This window comes from Hyaena hyaena, unplaced genomic scaffold (assembly GCF_003009895.1).
Source record: "Hyaena hyaena isolate Hyena2069 unplaced genomic scaffold, ASM300989v1 scaffold_159, whole genome shotgun sequence".
Classification (NCBI taxonomy): domain Eukaryota; kingdom Metazoa; phylum Chordata; class Mammalia; order Carnivora; family Hyaenidae; genus Hyaena; species Hyaena hyaena.
Genome location: NW_024080791.1, coordinates 2477580 through 2498640, shown reverse-complemented (window position 1 = coordinate 2498640; position 21061 = coordinate 2477580). Strand labels below are relative to the sequence as shown.

At 34.1% G+C, this 21061-nt stretch overlaps 1 protein-coding gene across 4 annotated transcripts in view; it reads right to left on the bottom strand.

The window, feature by feature from the left end:
• The window catches only part of DNAJC10 (DnaJ heat shock protein family (Hsp40) member C10), a 55763-nt gene that overhangs the window by 14634 nt on the left and 20068 nt on the right, over positions 1-21061 (bottom strand). For all 4 annotated transcript variants that reach the window (XM_039239637.1, XM_039239634.1, XM_039239635.1 and 1 more), the window contains 10 exons: positions 17495-17577; positions 17136-17267; positions 16676-16769; positions 15570-15647; positions 11714-11757; positions 10933-11070; positions 6702-6791; positions 5853-5966; positions 3076-3190; positions 160-287 (listed from right to left, as the gene is read on the bottom strand). In XM_039239637.1, coding sequence (XP_039095568.1) covers positions 160-287; positions 3076-3190; positions 5853-5966; positions 6702-6791; positions 10933-11070; positions 11714-11757; positions 15570-15647; positions 16676-16769; positions 17136-17267; positions 17495-17577 — 1016 coding nt within the window. The remainder of the gene's footprint in view (positions 1-159; positions 288-3075; positions 3191-5852; positions 5967-6701; positions 6792-10932; positions 11071-11713; positions 11758-15569; positions 15648-16675; positions 16770-17135; positions 17268-17494; positions 17578-21061) is intronic.

The window sequence follows — 21061 nt, the reverse complement described above, 5'->3', positions numbered from 1 at the left end:
TTAGAGGGGCAAGTACATCCCTGCTCTCGTAGAAGCAATATGTGATAGTGGCCAAAATTGAGTAACACAATTCTAGTGCCCAACATTACCTAGCAAATGTCTTTTTGCTGTGACAAGAGAAAATCTGAAGCATGGACATTTGACAGAAAAATAACTTACTGGTGCAAAGAAATCAACGAGCCACGGTTCCTTGTCATTGGCAGGAAAATTCTGAGGTCCTAGTGTGGTAACATGAGAATTAACACTTTCTTTGGCAAAGGCAAGTATATCATATAGAATCTTCTTTCCTTCGAAAGTGAGTAAGAAGAATTAAAATCCATGTTTTGCCTTTCTATCCATAGAAACAGTTCAAAGTTTTTAGACTTTAAATATTAAAAGATAAACTTATTGACTAAATTGATTTTGGTGAGGTTTCATCCTCAGAGGCAGAGTAATCAGTTCTTTGCAACATATGCTGTGTTCTTTATGCTTACCTGAACTATTACTGTTGCCTACCTACTAAATCTGTTTCTTCTAACTCAACTTCCCTTACAAATTCACTGTATTACCAACTGCCCAGTAAAAATATTTATGTGGATGTCATATAAACATTTAAAGAACATTAAAATTGAAGTTATTTTTCCCCAAACTTGCTCCTTTTCTCACCTTCCCTATCTCAGCATTGGTATAATTATCCACCAGGTGCCTAAGATTTCCCAGAGTGATACCTATCTTCTTTCTTAGACCAAGATCAATTAGACTACTGCCTAAATTCAGTCTTGCCTATTACAATAACCAAACTGTGGTCTTTGTGGACTATCTTCCTTAACTAATCATTTTTTACACTGCTACCACAATCACTTTATAAAACCATTTATCTGATTACACTGTTCCTTGCTTAAAAACCTTTGATGATTTACTGTTGCCTAAACAATATACTCCTTGGTTTGGCAAAAAAATATTTTATCCACTTTCCCTATTCACTCAGTAGGCAATATTAAGTCAAATACCTATTATGTGTCATCCTGGTTTTAAATGTCACAGGGCATGCAAAAATAAAAAGATATAGGCCTTCTCAGAGTGGGGGAGAGAGGGAGACACAAAATCCAAAGCAGGCTCCAGGCTCTGAGCTGTCAGCACAGAGCCTGAGGCAGGGCTCGAACCCATGAAACATATGATCATAACCTGAGTCCAAGTCAGAAGCTTAACTGATTGAGCACCCACGAGGCCCAAAAGTGAATTACTTTAAAAAGAAGAGTGAAGGGAATAAACAACTAAATATAATTCAAAATACCTTTCTCCAAAAGAAACGTATTTACTAATAAGTTATTTACAGTGAGTATGTTTATACAAAGCAAGTTACAAAGAACCACAAAAGACCCCAAAGAGCCAAAGCAATCTTAGAAGGGAGAACAAAGCTAAAAGTATCATGCTCCCTGATTTCAAGATATACTACAAAGCTGTAGTAAACAAAACAGTATTGGTACTGGCACAAAAACAGATTCTTAGTTCAATGAAACAGAATAGAGAGCTCAAAAATAAACCCATGCTTATGTGGTCAATGTCTGACAAAGGAGGCAAGAATATACAATGGGGAAAATATAGTCTCCTCAGTAAGTGGTGTTGGGAAAACTGGACAGCTACATACAAAAGAATAAAACTCAACCACTTTTGTATACCATACACAAAAATAAGCTCAAAATGGATCAAAGGCTTAAATGGGGAACCTGAAACCATGGAAGTACTAGAAGGAAACATAATCTACCATTACCTTAGCAATAATTTTTCCAGACCTGTCTTCTCAGGCAAGAAAAACAAAAGCAAAAATTAACTATTAGGATATGCCGAAATAAAAAGCTTTGCAGAGTGAAGGAATAATAAAAAAAACAAACAAAAACAGCCAACCTACTGAATGAGAGAAGATATTTTCAAATAACATACCTAATAAAGGATTAATATCCAAAATATACAAAGAACTCCTACAACTCTATACCAAAAAAAAAAAAAAAAATTCCAATTAAAACTGGGCAGAAGACCTGAAGAGACATTTTTCCAAAGAAGACACACAAAAGGCCAACAGACCAATGAAATGGTGCTCAACATCATTAATCGTCAGGGAAAAAGAAATTAAAACCACAATGAGATATCACCTTACACCTGTAAGAACAACGAATACCAAAGAGCAAGAAATAGCCAGAGTTGGCAAGGATGTGGAGAAAAAAGAACCCTCATGTAGGCACTATGGAAAAGAGTATAGAGGTTCCTCCAAAAATTAAAAATAAAAATGCCATACAATCCAGTAATTCCACTACTGAGTATTTACCCAATGAAAGCAAAAACACTAATTTGAAAAGGTATCTGTACCCCATGCTTATTGCAGCATTATTTACAATAGCCAAGATATGAAAGCAATGCAAGTGTCCATCAATAGATGGATAGAGGATGTGTGTACGTAAACAGACTACATCTCTCTCACTCACACACACACACACACACACACACACACACACACACAGGAATATTATTACTCAGTGATGAAAAGAATGAGATCTTGCCATTTGTGACAACAGAGATGGACCTAGAATGAATGATGTTAAGTGAAATAATGATATTAAGTGAATGTCTGAGAAGACAAATACCATATGATTTCACTTATGTGGAATCTAAAAAACAAAGTAGAAACAGACATAGAGAATTGGTGCTTACCAGAAGGGAGATAACTGGGGGGTGGGGGTGGGCAAAATGGATGAAATGAAGTGGGAGCTACAGACTTCCAGCTCTGCAAATGCTCTACCCCTGAGCTATACCCCCAGGCCTTACAGACTTCTAGCTCTGGAATGAGTTAGTCATGGAGTACAGCACAGGGAATATAGTCAATGGTATTATGAATACCATCATATGGGGACAGATGAGAACTACACTTGTGGTGAGCATAGCATAATGTACAGAATTATGGAATCACTGTTGTACACCTGAAACTAATGTAACACTGTGTGTCAACTACATTTCAGTTAGAAATAACTAAAGAAGTAGAAAGTACAAATAAAATTATTATTTGAAAATACATATACTTTTATCATTTTTTCCCCTTCTTACCATGATGAATTTCATATTCTTTGGTTCCTTGTCCTTTAAATACTGCTAGACATGGCTGAAACACATAGAGATTACTACAGATGTCTGGTGCGGAGGAGCAGTCAAACTTGCCAACCTAAAGGAGAAAATTTAATTTGATGAAAACAAAATCTTATGCATTCATTTTTTAAATATTCATAAAGAAATGCCATTGCTCTACCAAAAGTTTCTAAACAGAAGTTAACTGGCCGTGAAAATAAGAGATAAAAATAATTAATTTACATTGAACACTGAAACTAAATTTAGTGAAGGAAAAAAAAGCCGCCTAGAACATTCAAAAACTTGAGAGAAAATTTTCTAAAAAATATGAAGTTGCTTAAGAAATTCACTCTTCTAACCATGTAGAGGATACTTATATAATCTTGGAGTGGGAGAGATAGAAAACTTTTTAAGGCCTCAAAAGCAGAAATAAGAAAAAGCTTGACAATTTCATACAGTGCGAAAGAAAACAGCATAAAGAATACTAATAGGCAAATGATAAACCATGAAAATATGTGTGCAGGATTTTAGAGGATCCACTAAGAAATAAAAGATAAATATCCTTTCAGAAGAAAGAAAATAGGCCAGAGACAGAAAATAGAGAATTATGATTTGTCAATAATCACAAAAAACTTTTTCAACCTCACTATAAAGCAAATAAATGAAAATGAATATTATTAATATATCGCTTTTGGTCTATAAGAATGGTGATTACAAAAAGTGACACCATGATTGGCACAGGTGTGGAGAAATGGTTACTCACATGTTGCCAATAAGAATATAAAATGATACAAACATTCTGGGAGGACACTTGTAATGAGGACAATTTAAGAAAAAATCTTGGTTAAAAAAATTCCTCATATTGCATTTTGCAGTATATGTTTCTGATATAGAAATAATAGAAAAACATTAGTAAGATGGGTCTGTTAAACAATTATGGTATAACCTTATAATGAAACACTACCTAGTCTCTTAGAGATGAGGATATCTATATGATACAAATGTCTATATTCATCATATATATTTAATACAGATATACAGTTCATATATATATGTGAACTAAAAACTAAGTTCATATATATACATATAAGAAAAGCATAAGGAGTCTTATAAGGCATTTAAGAAAATACATGATATTGTCAAATGGAAATTCTACATGAGAATATAGTAGTTCCCCAGCTTATCAGTGGTTTTACTTTCTGTAGTTTGTTTCCATTGGTCAAACTATAGTCCAGAAGCACACGATTTTCCTTCTAAACCACTGTCAGGTCGGTAGTAGCTTAACACTACATCTTAATGCCTACGTTATTCACCTCACTTCATCTCATCATTTAGGCATCTTACCATCTCATATCAATTCACAAGAAGGGTGGGTGCAGTACAATAAGATATTTTGAGAGAGAGACCATATTCACATAACTTTCATTATAATTATCCATTTTATTATTGTTAACCTCTTACAGTGCCTAATTTATGAATGAAACTATTATAGGTATGTACATATAAGGAAAAACATAATATATATTGGGTTTGGTACTATCTGTGGTTTCAGGCATCCACTAGGGGTCTGAGAACAGATCTCTTGCAGATAAAGGAGGGACTACTGCATAGTGAATCCATTTTTATTTAAAAAGTTCATGTATAAATTTACATGTATGTCTATTACAATAGCCATTACAATATGTAGTATGTGTACGTATGTACCTATGCCCACATACTACAACATATGTAGAAAAAGTTTGAAAGGTTACATCATATATTTATAGTAGAGCTATTAACAGTAGTGAGAATATGGGTAATTTTTAAATATTTATCTTATTTCTTTAAATATTTAATTCATCTTTGTTCTTGTTTATATATCCTAATTTTTAAACTATGATTACAAATTACTTAAATATGAATTTATTTTATTTTTTAAAAAATGTTTTTAATTTTATTTTTGAGAGAGAAAAAGAGAGTGAGAGAGCGAGCAAGCAGGGGAGGGGCAGAGAGAGAGGGAGACACAGAATCTGAAGCAGGCTCCAGGATCTGAGCTGTCAGCACAGAGCCAAATGTGAGGCTCAAACCCATGAACTGCGAGATCACGACCTGAGCTGAAGTCGGACACTTAAATGACTGAGACACCCAGGCGCCCTTAATTTTACTTTATTAAAAAAAAATGTTTACTTTGAGACTGCATGCATACATAAGAGGGGGAGGGGCAGAAAGGGAAAGAATTCCAGGCAGGCTTGAACTCATGAACCAGAGCCTGATGTGGGGCTTGAAATTATAAACCATGAACCGAAATCAATGAAATGAGTTAAATGAAAGTTAACTGCTTTTAGATATCACTGTTGATTTAACAAAAATTTTTTTTCATCTTTTATTTCTGAGAGAGATTGAGAGACAGTGTGAGCAGGGGAGGGTCAGAGAGAGAGAGAGATACAGAATCCGAAACAGGCTCCAGGCTTTGAGCTAGCTGTCAGCACAGAGCCCGATGCGGGGCTCAAACCCACGAACTGTGAGATCATGACCTGAGCCCAAGCTGGACGCTTAACCAACTGAGCCAACCAGGCGCCCTATCACTGCTGATTTTTAACAGGCAAACAAAATTACAACAGAAAAACAAAAGCATTTAGGGTTTTTTTTTTTTCCATTTAGGGGTTTCTTAACATAGAATCTCAAATAAACATATTTATGTTCCTTAAAATATAATTTTATATATTAAATTAGTAAGAAAGCACACTAGCTGAAGGCTAAGCAGAATGCATTTTTCTTACCTGAATATGTTCACTTTTAAGAAGAGTTTTGAGTTTCTTCAACTCAGGATCATTTGAATCTTCATGTTTTCCAAAATTAAAAAATAAAAGCCACCGATGATGAGCCAATCGATCCTTAGAAGCGATAAAAAAGGGGAAAAAGTGATAAAATAATGTCAGAGTCAAGAAATTCTAACGGTTCTAATCTTTATTTCTTTGATTTAAATTTTAGCCACCCTACCCATTACTTCAAAATATTGCCTAAAATTCAGACCCATTTATGCTTTGTCTATTTCTTTTCAATAATGCAATGTAAATCAATCCTCTATTAAAGAAAGATTTAAAATCACTAAATTATGAAGTCTTAAAGCAGACAACTGTACCAAAAATATGGTTTTAACAATATGTAGCTAAAACTTTGTGGGTACAGAAGCAAGCTTTTTCAGGCTTAGCAAAGTTTGGTAGGGATACGACTTAGAAAGTTCTGAGATCAAGAAGCAGGAAAAAAGGGTTGATTCTACTGCAAACTGAGCATTTCTAAAGCTGCTTCTTAATTCTCAGTGAACAACATAAATAGTTCTGTAAGCAAGAACATGAAATTCCAAAACTGCTGCTTTGTGATAATCTTGACTTTCCTGACACTCCTGCTGAAAGCCTTCATTCAGGACTGGTTACGTTTTCCTGAACTCTAGATCCACCATGAAGTTGCAACTCCAGCAATTAGTTTGCCAGAGATTAACTGATGCTTATATAAAATCCATTGAAACTGTTACATTCTGTCTAGTGATGAATGAGACAAATGCTGATTTTAAAATATTAGAGATGTTACCAACATTTACTACTATTTATTATTATTAACAGAAATATTACCTCTAGTGTATTTGCCGAAAGTAGTTCAAAATCTGGAAGATTATGCATTATTTCCAAGTATATTTCTTTAGCATCCAGTGAATTAAGGAACTAAAATAAAAGAATCATATTGTAATCTTTTTAATCAATATCCATTTATTTTAGTGTCTTTTTTCCACAGAACTCTTTAAAAAATATCACAAAAGTTAAAAACAGTTTTTAAGCTATTTATTCTAAATGTAGTTTTTAAAAAGTATATCATATTTTAGCAATTATTTAAAAAGTATGTAACTGGGCTGTTTCTTAAAAATACTGATGTAAAATTCTTGATAATTGAATTAGTTAATTGTGGTGCACATTCTATAATAATCCTCATGATAACCTGGAGCAACCTCCGATTTACTGGGGAAAAAACTGTATTATGTTCAGATTAATTTTAATGCTCATCATGTCTTGTGGAAGGCCAATGCTTTACAAACTTTTTAAAGAACTGTTAATTAAAACATTAGCATATTTGATGACCCAAGACAACTGTATACCCCAACCAATAATTAATCAGGAATTAAGAACTTATAACTGGAAAATTTGGAATATTCTTTATTATATAGGTTTTCAAAAACAAAGTCCCAAAACCTAACCACCTAGAAGTTTTGCGGAGTAAAATATCCTGATAAACACCTTATCTTAAAGGTTTAAAACACAAAGAAGTTAAAAAGGCACACATCTTTTGTAACATATTTCCTTTATTTCTGTGTTTTATCCTTAGCACATTTTTCTCACACACTCCCTGCTTATATAATCCTCAAGGAAGTAGCTGTTACAACAAAGAATGAAATAATGGTGACATCAGGGAAACATATGGGGGCTGACAAAAAAAGAGTTTAATCATGAACCACCTATGTCTGATCATTAAAGTATTACTTGAAAGATCTAAAACTCCATCACAAACCTGTTGGAATTACCATGGTGTTCAGAGCTCAACTATGCTCAACATGAGACTAACCATTTGGATAGAAACGACAAGTATAAAATAACACAAAACTGCTTTTCCTGTTTCTTTTCTTAAAGCTTATTTTTCTGTTTTTCTTTTCTTAGATTTTTAGCATATTGTTTTTTTTTTTTAATTTTTTTTAAAAAATTTATTTCTAGGAGAGAGAGAAAGAGAGACAGCGTGAGCAGGGGACGGTCAGAGAGAGGGAGTCACAGACTCTGAAACAGGCTCCAGGCTCTGAGCTGGCAGTCAGCACAGAGCCCGACGCGGGGCTCGAACCCACGAACCGCAAGATCATGACCTAAGCGAAAGTTGGACGCTTAACCGACTAAGGCACCCATGCACCCCAGATTTTTAGCATATTGTTAAAGATCTATACGAAATATTTTCTGTTACCAAAGGGCTTAAAAGGCCCAAACAGAAATCTTTCATGCCACAGTACTATAACTCATTGGCATCAGTTATATTTATTGGGAAGATTTTACTAAAACTCCTACAGCAGCTTATATAAATATGAAAGTGACTAATTCACTAGAATCTCATGATAAACCTGTTTGCTGTAGGGTAAAATGTGGCAGTCACACTTATGTAGGATATTGTCTAGCCTCTGAATTTCTTCTTTCATCCCTCCTTTCCTCCCTCTTAAAAAAGCTATTCATTATACATAGAATATGCCTCCTATAAAATACACATGTAAATCACTTTTAAAAAGTGTCAATTTGGTGGACACTTTAATTAGATAACATACTAAATCAGTTGAGACAATAGCTCTCTGCCTCAAAATAACCTAATTATAGCACCCAGAGTCGTCTTAATATCTAACGCAAAGTTACATACTTGTTTTGGGATTATTTCCCAATATGTGTTTGAGGAGACAAAATGAACAATTTAATAAAACTCTACTATATTACAGTCACTGCCCAATAAATCAGTTTATTACAAACTGAATTTTTTTCATTATTGATGGAATGCAAACAGAAATACTGGGTACTTTTAAATGACAGATAACCACAAAATTACCTTTGATAATGGTATTTTGGGTTTTAGAATTACATTGGATATGAATGGTGGAAAACACTGTTATAAATATACATTTTAAAACAATGAGGCCATACTGTAATGATTCACTATATGTGGACATTTATCAAATTAAATGAATTTTCTACTCAATTACCCAGTACAATTCTGTCCACAATAAGGACTTGGTAAATAAACATTTGCTGAATAAACGGACTAGGAAAGGGTGAAAAGATGGATGTCAAGTCCTATAACTGGAATTTACCTGGGAAAGACATAAACTACATATGGCATACAAGTAAATAAACTCAGACGCCAATAAAACAAACCATCATGCAGAAAACACTGCCACAAGAACAAGCCAAGATTTGCCAATAGTGAAAACGGAATGGTATTTAAGAGATAACCAAGAAGATGTTTAAATGAGACCATACCTTTTCTGAGTCAATTCACTTTGAGACAGACCACTAGATATTTTACTTTTTAAAAAACTCGAATGCTTTTACGAGTGACAAAGACTATTTAATTCATCACTCTCTGTTACTACAGTATTACCAGAAATCACTCATTTATGTCTCCTAGGGTTGTACCTGAGCTTGCAGTTTTATATCAAAAAGCAGAAAGATTTCACTAAAACATGAAATCATGGTACTGAAGGCAAGAGCTTGTATTAAGGGAAGAGGCATGCTCGTAAACTGCGGCACGTATAAACAGAAATTTTCTATAGGTGCAATCTGGCAAAGGGAATTGAAATTAAAATAGCTGTGGCTATTTTGTGCACAAAGATGAACAGACAACACTGTTCATTACAACATTGCTTATAACATGAAACAGTAGGTAACCTAAATATCAAGAGAAGACTGATTAAACTAAGCATGTCACAGTCTATGGATTGCTACTTAGGGACTGTTGATTTGTATATACGTATCTCTAGCACTTAGTATATAACACACATGGGCAAATATACACGTGCCAGATAATCCTCTAGGGAGTTGAGTGAAAACACAAATTTAAAAATGCATTGTGGGAGAAAAATAAAAATAAGAAGGTAAGATATTAGTGTATACTATAAGGTCATAAATGCTCTAATATCAGTGGAAGTGGGTTTTAGAAAGACTTTAAAGAGCTACAAATTCTCCTGACAAAGGTTACAGAATATGAGAAAAATAAGAATCAAGAAGGACTCCAAGGTATCTGTCCTGAATGATAAAGGATGGGGTTTTTATCAGCTTAAACAGGGAAAACTGTGGGTGGAGCAGATTTATGGGAGACTACTAGGAGTATAGTTATAGCCATCTAAGTTTGAGACATCAATTCATATCCCAGGGGAGAAGTTGAATAATTCAGGCAGTAGAATATATCTATCTGGAGTGGAGGTCAGAGGCCTGGGCCACAGATAAAACTAGAGAGTTGTCAGCATGAAGTCATCATTGCAGGTATATGTTAAGTTTTTATCAAGATTCAATGGCGCTTATCTGTGGGTGATTTGGTTTTAGTGAATTTTGCATCTGTCTTTATATATATATTTTTAAAGATTTTATTTTTAAGTAATCTCTAGACCCAGTGTGGAGCTCAAAGTTACAACCCTGATATCAAGAGTCACATGTTCCACTGACTGAGCCAGCCAGCCTTTATACATATCTATACGTTAATGAATTTCTGTAATGAATATGTGTTATCTTTGTCAACGTCAAAAAAACAGAATTAAAATACAGAGACAAAAACTTATCGTTTGTCTTTTATTATATTCTTTTGAGGTTCCTTAGCGATCTATCCAATTTCCCATGATTTATCTCAGCTTCTTTGGAACTAGCTTGAACCTTGGTCTCTTCATTTATAAAATTATGGAGGTGAACCATACCGGTTATTTTCAAACTAATTGTATATCAGAAAATCTATCAGGGTGCTTTAAAAAAACAGATACTGACTCTGAGCCAAACCTATGAATGATCTATATTTTAACATTAGAAAATACACATTTAAATGAAAACCAATGAAAGTTCATACAACCTAAGAATGTTTTCCAAACTTTTGGGTTGTTAAGTGTAATGGTCGATACCACTGTAAAAATAATCCTTATAAGTAGACTTACTATAAACAGAACCCCCAAACTTAAATATTTGTTCTAAATAATTAAATGTTTATTATAAATGGACTCATTTCCTTGTTCACTGTTTACAAAATGGTATATCATGTTTGAATGTGTGTATTCACATATGTGTAAAGAAATTAAGTAATTCATACCAAAATACTGTTTTTCTCTTTGTTATTTAATGTGGCGCCAGGAGGAAAATAGGCAGTAGTACTTGTTGTAATGTCCAAACTTTTACAAAGGTTGTCCTGCGTGGCACAGTCCATCCATCCTACGTTAACAAGGCCATCCTACAATGGAAAGAAACAAAAAATAGGTCATGTGTAAGTTAAAGTTCAAGGATTTAGCTTTATTTAGAATGCTCCAACTTTTCTATTGTAAATTTAAAACTTAAAAAAAGTTTACTTGGAATATAAATGATGCAGATTTGAATAACATGATTACATTGGTCTAAAAGATAAAAAAATTATACCTAACATACACAGAAAACATATTTTTGAGCACACACAGGTCTTTCACAAATTTAGTAACTGACAAAACTTCCAGGTAGCAAAGGGAGCTCCAATAGTGTTAAAGTATCAACAACACATGTATTATATCCCAACCAAAGCATAATAAGAGCTAAATATGCAACAAAATAACAAAACAGAACAGTAAAAAAATACAGTTTGGAGATGACACAAACACTAAATGTAAATCCCTTTGTTTAAAGAAGAATTCATTACTAAATTACAGAATATTTAGAAGTGAATAAAAGCACCAAAATTCTAGTCAGAAAGAAAAGTTTTATTAGCTATGAATACATTTATCAAAAAAGAAAATCTACAAGTAAGTAATTTAGTGTTCAAGAAATTATAAAGAAATATTTGGACTCAATTTTTAAATGTCTATCTTAACATGGCCGTATAGTTTTGCAAAATAGCTGATGCTTACCAACATGCCACTGAGCCTGAGTCGTGTCTGTGATGTTAAACAATCTAGGGAGGAAAAAAATTATGACATAATTTTAGCTTTATTAAGTCTATACTTTCTTTTGACTTTCCCACCCCAAATACCACGTGATTCTAAGGCAACTGATTGGACTCGAATGGCAAATAATGACATATTTACTAAGTTTCATTCTACACATGTGCGTGCATGTGCATACTCACACTCAGATTTTTTTCATTCTCTTCAGTTAATTTCCCAGGGTTTCTAGCTAAAGGGATCACTTTTGGATCTTACTCTCAAATCTCTGCTCCCATCAACAATCCCACTTACCCAAGAGATCTCATGATTTGGGGGAAATAAAATGTCATGAATGTATTTGATAAAAATATATAAAGAATCTTTAAAATACAACACAGTCTTTTATTTATTTAATTCCAGTAATTAACATACAGTGTTTGTTTCAAGTGTAAAATACAGGGATTCAATAATTAGTGTTCATCATGGTCAGTGGACTCTGTAACCCGTCACCTATTTCACCCTCCATCCCCACCTCCTCCGTTAACCATCAGTTTCTTCTCTATAGTTGTCTGTTTCTTGTCTCCTTTTTCCTTGTTTCTTAAATTCCACATGAGTGAAATATGGTTTTTGTCTTTCTCTTACTTATTTCACTTAACATTATACTCTTCGTATCTGTATCTATATGTCCCTTCTTTATCGATTTATGTATTGATGGACACTTGGGCTGCTTCCATAATTTGGATATCATTAATGCTGTAACAAACATGGGGGCATTTATCTTTTTGAATTAGTGTTTGCATATTCTTTGGGTTATTACCTAGTAGTGGAATTAGTGGATCATATGGTAATTCTATTCTTAACCTTTTGAGGAACCTCCATACTATTTTTCACAGTGGCTGTACCAGTTTGCATTTCCACCAACAGCACACGAGGATTCCTTTTTCTCCACATCCCCACCCATGCTTGTTTTTTGTAGTTCTGATTTTATCCATTCTGATAGGTGTGAGGTGATGTCTCATTGTGGTTTTGACTGCGTTTCCCTGATGACGAGTGAAGTTGAGCATCTTTTCATGTGTCTCTTGGCTCTCTGTGTGTCTTCTTTGGTAAAATATCTTGACTATTTGGGGTCTTTTGTGGTTACATACAAATTTATGATTATTTGTTTTACTTCTATGAAAAATGCTATTGGTATTTTGATAGGAACTGCATTAAATTTGTAGATTAATTTGGATAGTATGGAGATTTTAACAATATTTGTTCTCACAATCCATGTGCATGGAGTATCTTTCCATTTCTTCGTGTCATCTTCAGTTTCTTTCATCAGTGTTTTATAGTTTTCAGAGTATAGTCTTCCACCTCCTTAGTTAAGATTATTCTTAGGTATTTTATTATTTTTTGGTGCAATTCTAAGTTCTTAATTTCTTTTTCTGCTGCTTCATTATTAGTGTATAAAAATGCAAAGATTTCTGTACACTAATTTTGTATCCTGTGACTTTACTGAATTTAATGATCAGTTCTAGTACTTTTTGGAGGACTGTTTAGGGTTTTCTATAATACAGTATCATGTCATCTGCAAATAATGAAAGTTTTACTTCTATCTTATTGATCTGGATGCCTTTCATTTCTTTTTCTTGTCTGACTGCTGTGGCCAAGACTTCTAGTACTATGTGGAATAAAAGTGGTGGGTGGACATCCTTGTCGTGTCCTTGATCTTAGGGGAAAAGTTCTCAGTTTTTCATCACTGAGTAAGAGGTTTGCTGTAGGTTTTTTGCATATGGCCTTTATTATGTTAAGGTATGTTCCTTCTAAACCTACTTTGTTGAGTTTTTATCATGAATGGATTTTGAGTTTTTATCATAAATGTATGTACAAATGGTTTTTATGTACCTACTGAAATGATCATATCTTTATCTTTTCTCTTCTGATGTAATTTATCACCCTGATTGACTATGTTAACGTGAAACAACACTTACATTCCAGGAATAAATCCCATGTGATCATGGTGAATATTTGGTTAGACTCCATTTGCTAATATTTTGTTGAAGATTTTTGCACCTATGTTTATCAGACATATTGGCCTGTAGTTCTCTTTTTCTGTCTGGTCTTCTGGTTATGGTATCAGGATACCATATTATGTTATATAATGTTAATCTCATAAAATGAAAATGGGAGCTTTCCTTCCTAGAATATAATACAATTTTAAAATAACGTTTTCTTCATTTTCATTTTCATGAAAGTTCTTAAATATGAATGTTGCAATACAATGAGACAGATTTACAAGTAAGGAAACTGTCACACCACAGAGCCTATAAAGACAGGTAAAACCAATTTACCTGGGATGAAAAGTAAAAGAATATCAGACAGTTTAAGTTATGTTAATGTGTGGAATGAACAGAAATTTGTGCATTATGCCAAAATAAAACAAAATCCCTAACTGATAGACTAAAGGGTTATTTTCTGCTTGAAGGCAATACCTTCCTAACATGGGCCTTGCAGAATAGGGTGAATGATTCATTTTAGCTGCAAGGCAACTTGTTTGCAACAGAGCAGCATAAAGCTGATAAGTAAATTTGTGTCAATGAATTTTTTAACACTGGGGCCAATTTTTAACCAATCCCATTGTTTGAAGAGAGTTTGTGGTTTGGTACATGGGGTACTGAATTTTCAAGTTAATTTGCTGGTGGAAAGGTTCCTAGAAATGGAAAGTTATCATCTTCAAATATATAATTTTATAAAGCAAGCATATATACATTTTTTTATATGTTAAGTATGAATAAAAGTCCATAATACCAAAAAATTATTGTTTGAGGAGAGTTATATCTGTCAACAACTACAAGTTGGGGAGGAGCAGAGAGAGAGGGAGACAGACAACCCGAAGCAGGCTTCAGGCTGTCAGCACAGAGCTAGAGGCAGGGCCTGAATTCACAAACTGCAATATCATGACGTGAGCCGAAGTTGGAAGCTTAACCGACTGAGCCACCCAGGAAACCCAACAACTATTTTTGCAAACTGCCAAATACTCTGTGGCTATCTGAAGGTTTAATTTATAATGAGTGTAACTGAGATGGAAAACTTGTCCACCAAAGTCATAAATGAAACTTTAACAAATTAATAATTTTGTAACTTATGTGGAAAATAACAATATAGATAAGTATTCATTAAATAAAAAAATTATAATCAGATATAAATTATAGTTTGAAGTACTGAATAATCAATTATGGTAGCATACTTAAGACTGACCTAATCAAATGGTACAAACTTCCTGTTAAAAGATTAACAAGTTCTAGGGGAGCCTGGGTGACTCAGTTGGTTAAACATCTGACTTCAGCTCAGGTCATGACCTCACAGTTTGTGGGTTCGAGCCCTGCATCGGGCTCTGTGCTGACAGCTAGCTCAGAGCCTGGAGCCTGCTTCAGATTCTGTAACTCCCTCTCTCTCTGACCCTCCCCTGCTCATGTTCTCTCTCTCTCTCTCTCTCTCTCAGAAATTAAAAAAAAAACTAAACTAAAAAAAAATAAAGGATGAGCAAGTTCTGGGAATGTGATGTAGAGCATCGTGATTATAGCTAAATTACTATATTATATACTCGAAAATTGCTAAGAGAGTCGATTTTAAATGTTCTTACCATTGAAAAGAAATGGTTCTTATGTGACAGGATAGAGGCATTAGCTGATGTTATGGTGGTACTCATTTTGCACTGTATGTAAGTGCATCGATAGGTTGTATACCCTTAAGTTACACAATACTATAAAGCAATTATATCTCAATAAAACTGGAAAAGATTGTCACCTAAAAATAGTGTCATGATTTCTTCAACATAACAAATAATAAATAAAATTACCTCCTCCTTTGGAACAAAAAGTGATCAGCCACCCAACACCAGCAGCAAAAGCAGTTTCTATGGAGTTAACAAAATTTCCTTAAAAGAAAATAAAGCAAATTACCTATTTTTTGAATTCAGGAATTCATAAACATCCTTGTGAAGCATGTCAAATTCCTATACTGACTCTCCATTGTTTTCATCATATAAATTTAAATTCATCATTTCACTAAGAACCAAACTAAAATTGGTAACTATGATCTGAGCTTTGTCTGCCCATTCAGCAAGCCATGTTTTCCCCCAGGCCACCCCATCCACTGCCCATCTTTTTGTTAAGGTCATGGTGAAGTACTGCCCATTTACCAAGTTCATAGTGATCTTTAAAGGCTTCCTCTTCATTTTCATGACAGATTGGGTTTGACTTGATTCAAGAAGTATTTTCTAACCCTTCCTCTTTTCCGTTTCTGAGTTTTTATATTCTTCATATTTCTCTTAAGTTGCCTCTATCATAGTAGTTACAACACTGCATTTTAATGTTCTACTAATGCCTTCCTTGATAAAATAATGAGGCCCCGAAGCAGGAATTTTATATTACTGCGTCTCTAACATTTAACACGGTTTCCAAGATATAACTTGTATTTAATGAATGACATTGAACACCTTAATAGATATGAATACTACCATTTCATGGGTAGAACAGAGAAGTTAAATAACCCACCTAAAGCCACTTGATGAATCAGACATCTAAGATTAGAAGAGTTTTTAAACTTTAAAATTAAACTGGATGGGTAGGAATTGGTGACTTGATACAGTACATTGGAGAACAATAAAACACTTTGTTAACTAAAAATTCAGTTGTACTTAGAAAGTTGTTGTTTCACCTGGCATCAGATCGTATTAATTTCCCACATCTTAACTGTTTGTTTCTATACAAGTAAGATTCATTTGTTAAATACCAATTATTTAGCAGAGATCAGAATAACAAAACTCCCTTCTAAAAAAACATGGAAAAGATACTTTAAAATTTCAATATTATGACCAAAATGTTAACCCTGTTAATGGAAAAAGCTTAAAATACCATTTTCAAAGTATCCTTGAAAATCAAACAAAGAAGAAAATAAAATTACCTGTCCATAATTCTGTCACTGTGCTTCTAACATGCTGCATGGCGAAACTCACCAAACTTTCCTTTGATCTGTCACCATGATATTTCACAGCGGCCTATTATTTTTTTACAAAAAGAGAAGCATCTTTTACTATTTCTTTGAAAACCTCACTAGAAGTATTACTGAATACTTTCAATTGTACATTATTTGACATATGATAAATAGTACATTTATAATGATTAAATTGTGTTAAGACAGAAACTGATGGTAAACATTTAATTTTGAAATAAAAAAGGTCAAAGTAATGGCATTTAAAGCATTAATATAATCCAAAATGTTTATTATGACTAGAGTCTAGGTAGATGGCACCTAAAGTAAGATTTAAAAATCAAAACATTCTACAAAATTACATATTGTTTCTTCACTAGTATTTTCCTTGTCATGAGGTTCCAAATTAAAAAATGCCAACTTTACCCCTTACCATTCCAGACCTAAAAATGAAGAGGCTGGGATAACTGTTGACCCCTTTCATTCGGCAAAGCATTCTATCATCGCCACAGTTAACAGCACCGATTCGAAGTAATCCATCTACTTCTTTAGCAAAGTCTCTCCACTGAGAAAAAATGAACAAGAATTTCTCTGATAAGATAATCTGTCTTCCTCTGAACACTTTTCAAGTTACACATTTTTAAAGAAGAGTATTTTTTATTAATAAAACCATACATATATGCAAGTATAGTTATCATTACTGTTAATAGAAAAAATCCTAATACATTAAAAAAAGTACTCAACAGATTAGAGGTAGTAAAACTTTAATAATCAGGATGTAAAAATACATACTGTGGGAGCTAAATCATGGCAGTGTGAACATCCTGGGGAGTAAAAATTCACAAACCACAGTTCTCCAGAATTAACAGCAGCATCTAAAGCATATAAAACCAAAACAACTTAGAATTATTTATTGAAGGTTTCTACATATTTTAGTTAAAGCTTTGTTGCGATCAGAATGAAGAAGGCAGTCCTACACCTTTCAGACTGCCTTTGTCATTTTCTGTACATGTTTTTCTATATAAAGAGAACATACTACAGTTGACCCCCGACCAACATGGATCTGAACTGTGTAGTCCACTTATAGGTGTATTTTTCTGACACAGCACAGTACTATAAATGTATTTGCTCTTCCTTATGGTTTTAATAATTTCTTCTCCAGTTTATTGTAAATATACAGTACATAACATATATAAAAATATGTGTTAATTGGGGCGCCTGGGTGGCTTAGTTGGTTAAGCGTCCGACTTTCACTTAGGTCATGATCTTGCGGTTCGTGGGTTCGAGCCCCGCATCGGGCTCTGTGCTGACTGCCAGCTCGGAGCCTGGAGCCTGTTTCAGTCTGTGACTCCCTCTCTCTCTGACCCTCCCCTGCTCACGCTGTCTCTCTCTCTCTCTCTCCTAGAAATAAATAAAATATTAAAAAAAAAAATATGTGTTAATCAACTGTTACGTTATTGGTAAGGCTTCTAGTGAACAGAAGGCTATTAATAGTTAAGTTTTGGGGAAGTCAAAGGTTTTATTTGGATTTTCAACTGCAGGGGCAGGGGGCTCAGTTCCCCCAACCTCCTCATTGTTCAAGGGTCAGCTGTGTATCAACTATCAAACTGACAATACTTTAAAAAAACCTTGAATAAAGAGCAACCCTGAGTTGCAGGACAGTTGACACCATGAAACTGTGAAAACAGGTGGCACAAGGTATCAGCAGCCAAACCTCATATAGGAGTTTGTGTGGATGAGAGAAATGAAGAAGAGAAACGGTGAGAGAGACAGGGATTCAAATTCATCTACTATCTGTAGCACAGCTTAAATACATGTGTCAGTGAATTCTGACAGCTACTTCAAATTCTAAGGCAATGAAATAAGAGAACTACACAAAACAGTAGACTGTGGGGATTAAATTTAATCTTTGCTCATAAGTCATTTACCTTGGAAAACTGTATTATTAAAAAGCATTAGATCAAGGTTTGTAACAATTTAAAACAAGTATGTATTTGCTAAAGTAATACATGTGAATACCACATGATATCCAGTCAACAACACATTATGCATTATATTCTGTAAAATGACCTGATGCAAACTCTTAGAGAACATAGGCAGTAATTTCTTTGGACACTGGCTGTAGTGACATTGTTCTAGATATGTCTCCTAAGGCCAAGGAAACAAAAGCAAAAACAAACTATTGGGATTACATCTGAATAAAAATCTTTTGCATAGCAAAGAAACCATCAACAAAATTAGTAACCTCCTCTATGGGAGGAGATATTTCCAAATGAAACATGTGATAAGGGGGCTAATATCTACAATATATAAAAAGCTTATATACCAACACCAAAAAAACACCAATCTAATTAAAAATGTGCAGAGGATCTGAACAGACATTTTCCCAAGAAGACAGACAGATGGCCATTAGCCACATGAAAAGATGCTCAACATCAGTAATCATCAGAGAAAAGCAAGGATGAGATACTATACACCTGTCAGAACAGCTAGAGTTAAGAAGACAAAAAATAACAAGTGTTGGCAAGGATGTAGAGAAAAAGGAACACATATACACTGTTGATGAGAATGTAAATTGGTGCAGAGAGGCTCCTCAAATATTAAGAACAGAACTACCATATGATCTGATAATTTTACTACTGGGTATTTACCTAAAGAAAACAAACACACTTATTTGAAAGATAACATGCATCTTTTTGTTTACTGCAGCATTATTTGTAACAGCCAAGATGTGGAAGCAGCCCAAGTACCCATTGACAGATTAATGGATTTAAAAATGTTGTGTACATGGGGCACCTGAGTGGCTCAGTTAAGCATCGTACTTCGGCTCAGGTCATGATCTCGCAGTCTGTGAATTCAAGACCTGCACTGGGCTCTGTGCTGACAGCTCAGAGTCTGAAGCCTGTTATGGATTCTGTGTGTCCCTCTCTTTCTGCCCCTCCCCCACTCACACCCTGTCTCTCTCTCAAAAATAAACAAGTATTTAAAAAAATTTTTTTAAATGTGGTTTATGTATACACAATGGAATATTACTCAGCCATAAAAAAGGATGAGATCCTGCCATTTGTGATAATATGGATGAACTTAGAGGGTATTATGCTTACTGGGCAGAAAAACAAACACCATAGGATTTCACTTTTATGTGAAATCTAAAAAACAAAACAAATGAATAAACAAACACCAGAATCAGACATAGAAGTACAAACTGATGGTTCCCAGTGGGAAAGAAGGTGTGAGCAAAGGGCAAAATGGGTGAAGGGAAGTGGGAGATACAGGCTCCCAGTTACGGAGTAAATAAGTCACAGGAATAAAAGAGTTACAGAGAATATAGTCAGTGGTGTTGTAAAAGAGTTACATAGTGACAGATGGTAGCTACAACTGTGAAGAGCACAGCATCATATAGAGTTGTTGAATCACTATGTTGTAGACCTGAAACTAATATAACATTCTGTGTCAACTATATTCAAAAAACAAACAACATTTTTTAACCCTGTAAGGATGCCTTCTAACATTCAAGACAAAAAGGCAAAGACAATTTGCTTTTGGTAAAAAGTGTTTCTGTATAATTCTAAATCAAAATCAGTTATTAGTAATTTTTAAGTAAGTTTCATAAATTATGTAAATTATAGTAAGATACCAAAACAAATATACCATTTTATTATTTTTTTACTGTTTATTTTTGAGAGAGACAGTGTCAGTGGGGGAGGGGTAGAGAGAGAGGGAGACACAGAATCCAAAGCAGACTCCAGGTTCTGAGCTGTCAGCACAGAGCAGGATGCAGGGCTCGAATTCCTAGACAGAGAGATCATGACCTGAGCAAAGTCAGACGCCTAAGTGACTGAGCCACCCAGGTGTCCCTCAAACATACTCTTTTAAATATGCATAACTAATTTAGGTCAGATAGAAAGGCATAAGATTCAATGTTTACTTTCAATTCTAAGACACATGGCTCTATGGAAAAGAAGTTAATCTGTATATTACAAGTAAAGTGTCTAATTTAGGATTTTCTAAGTTGTTCCCTGGCAATACTCTAAGTGGTTAAGATAACTGCCACATTGACTTAGGCCACCAACTGATAATAATTTAGGTAAAATTTTAATAAACTTTCTGCAAACTTTAACAGAAATGGGATTATTTCATTAGCTATAAATAACTAATGAGGTATTTACATATGAAGAGATAATGATTAGACAAAATAGGACTGTAAGTCTTCAATAAAATATGACGTACAACAAATCTGAATGGCATTTGACACAAAACCTTGTTCACAGTGAAAAAACGTCTATTTGGGACTTTGTTTTCATAGAGCATTTCTAACATTTGCTGGGTTCCCACTACTGTTGAATAAGATGAAAACTA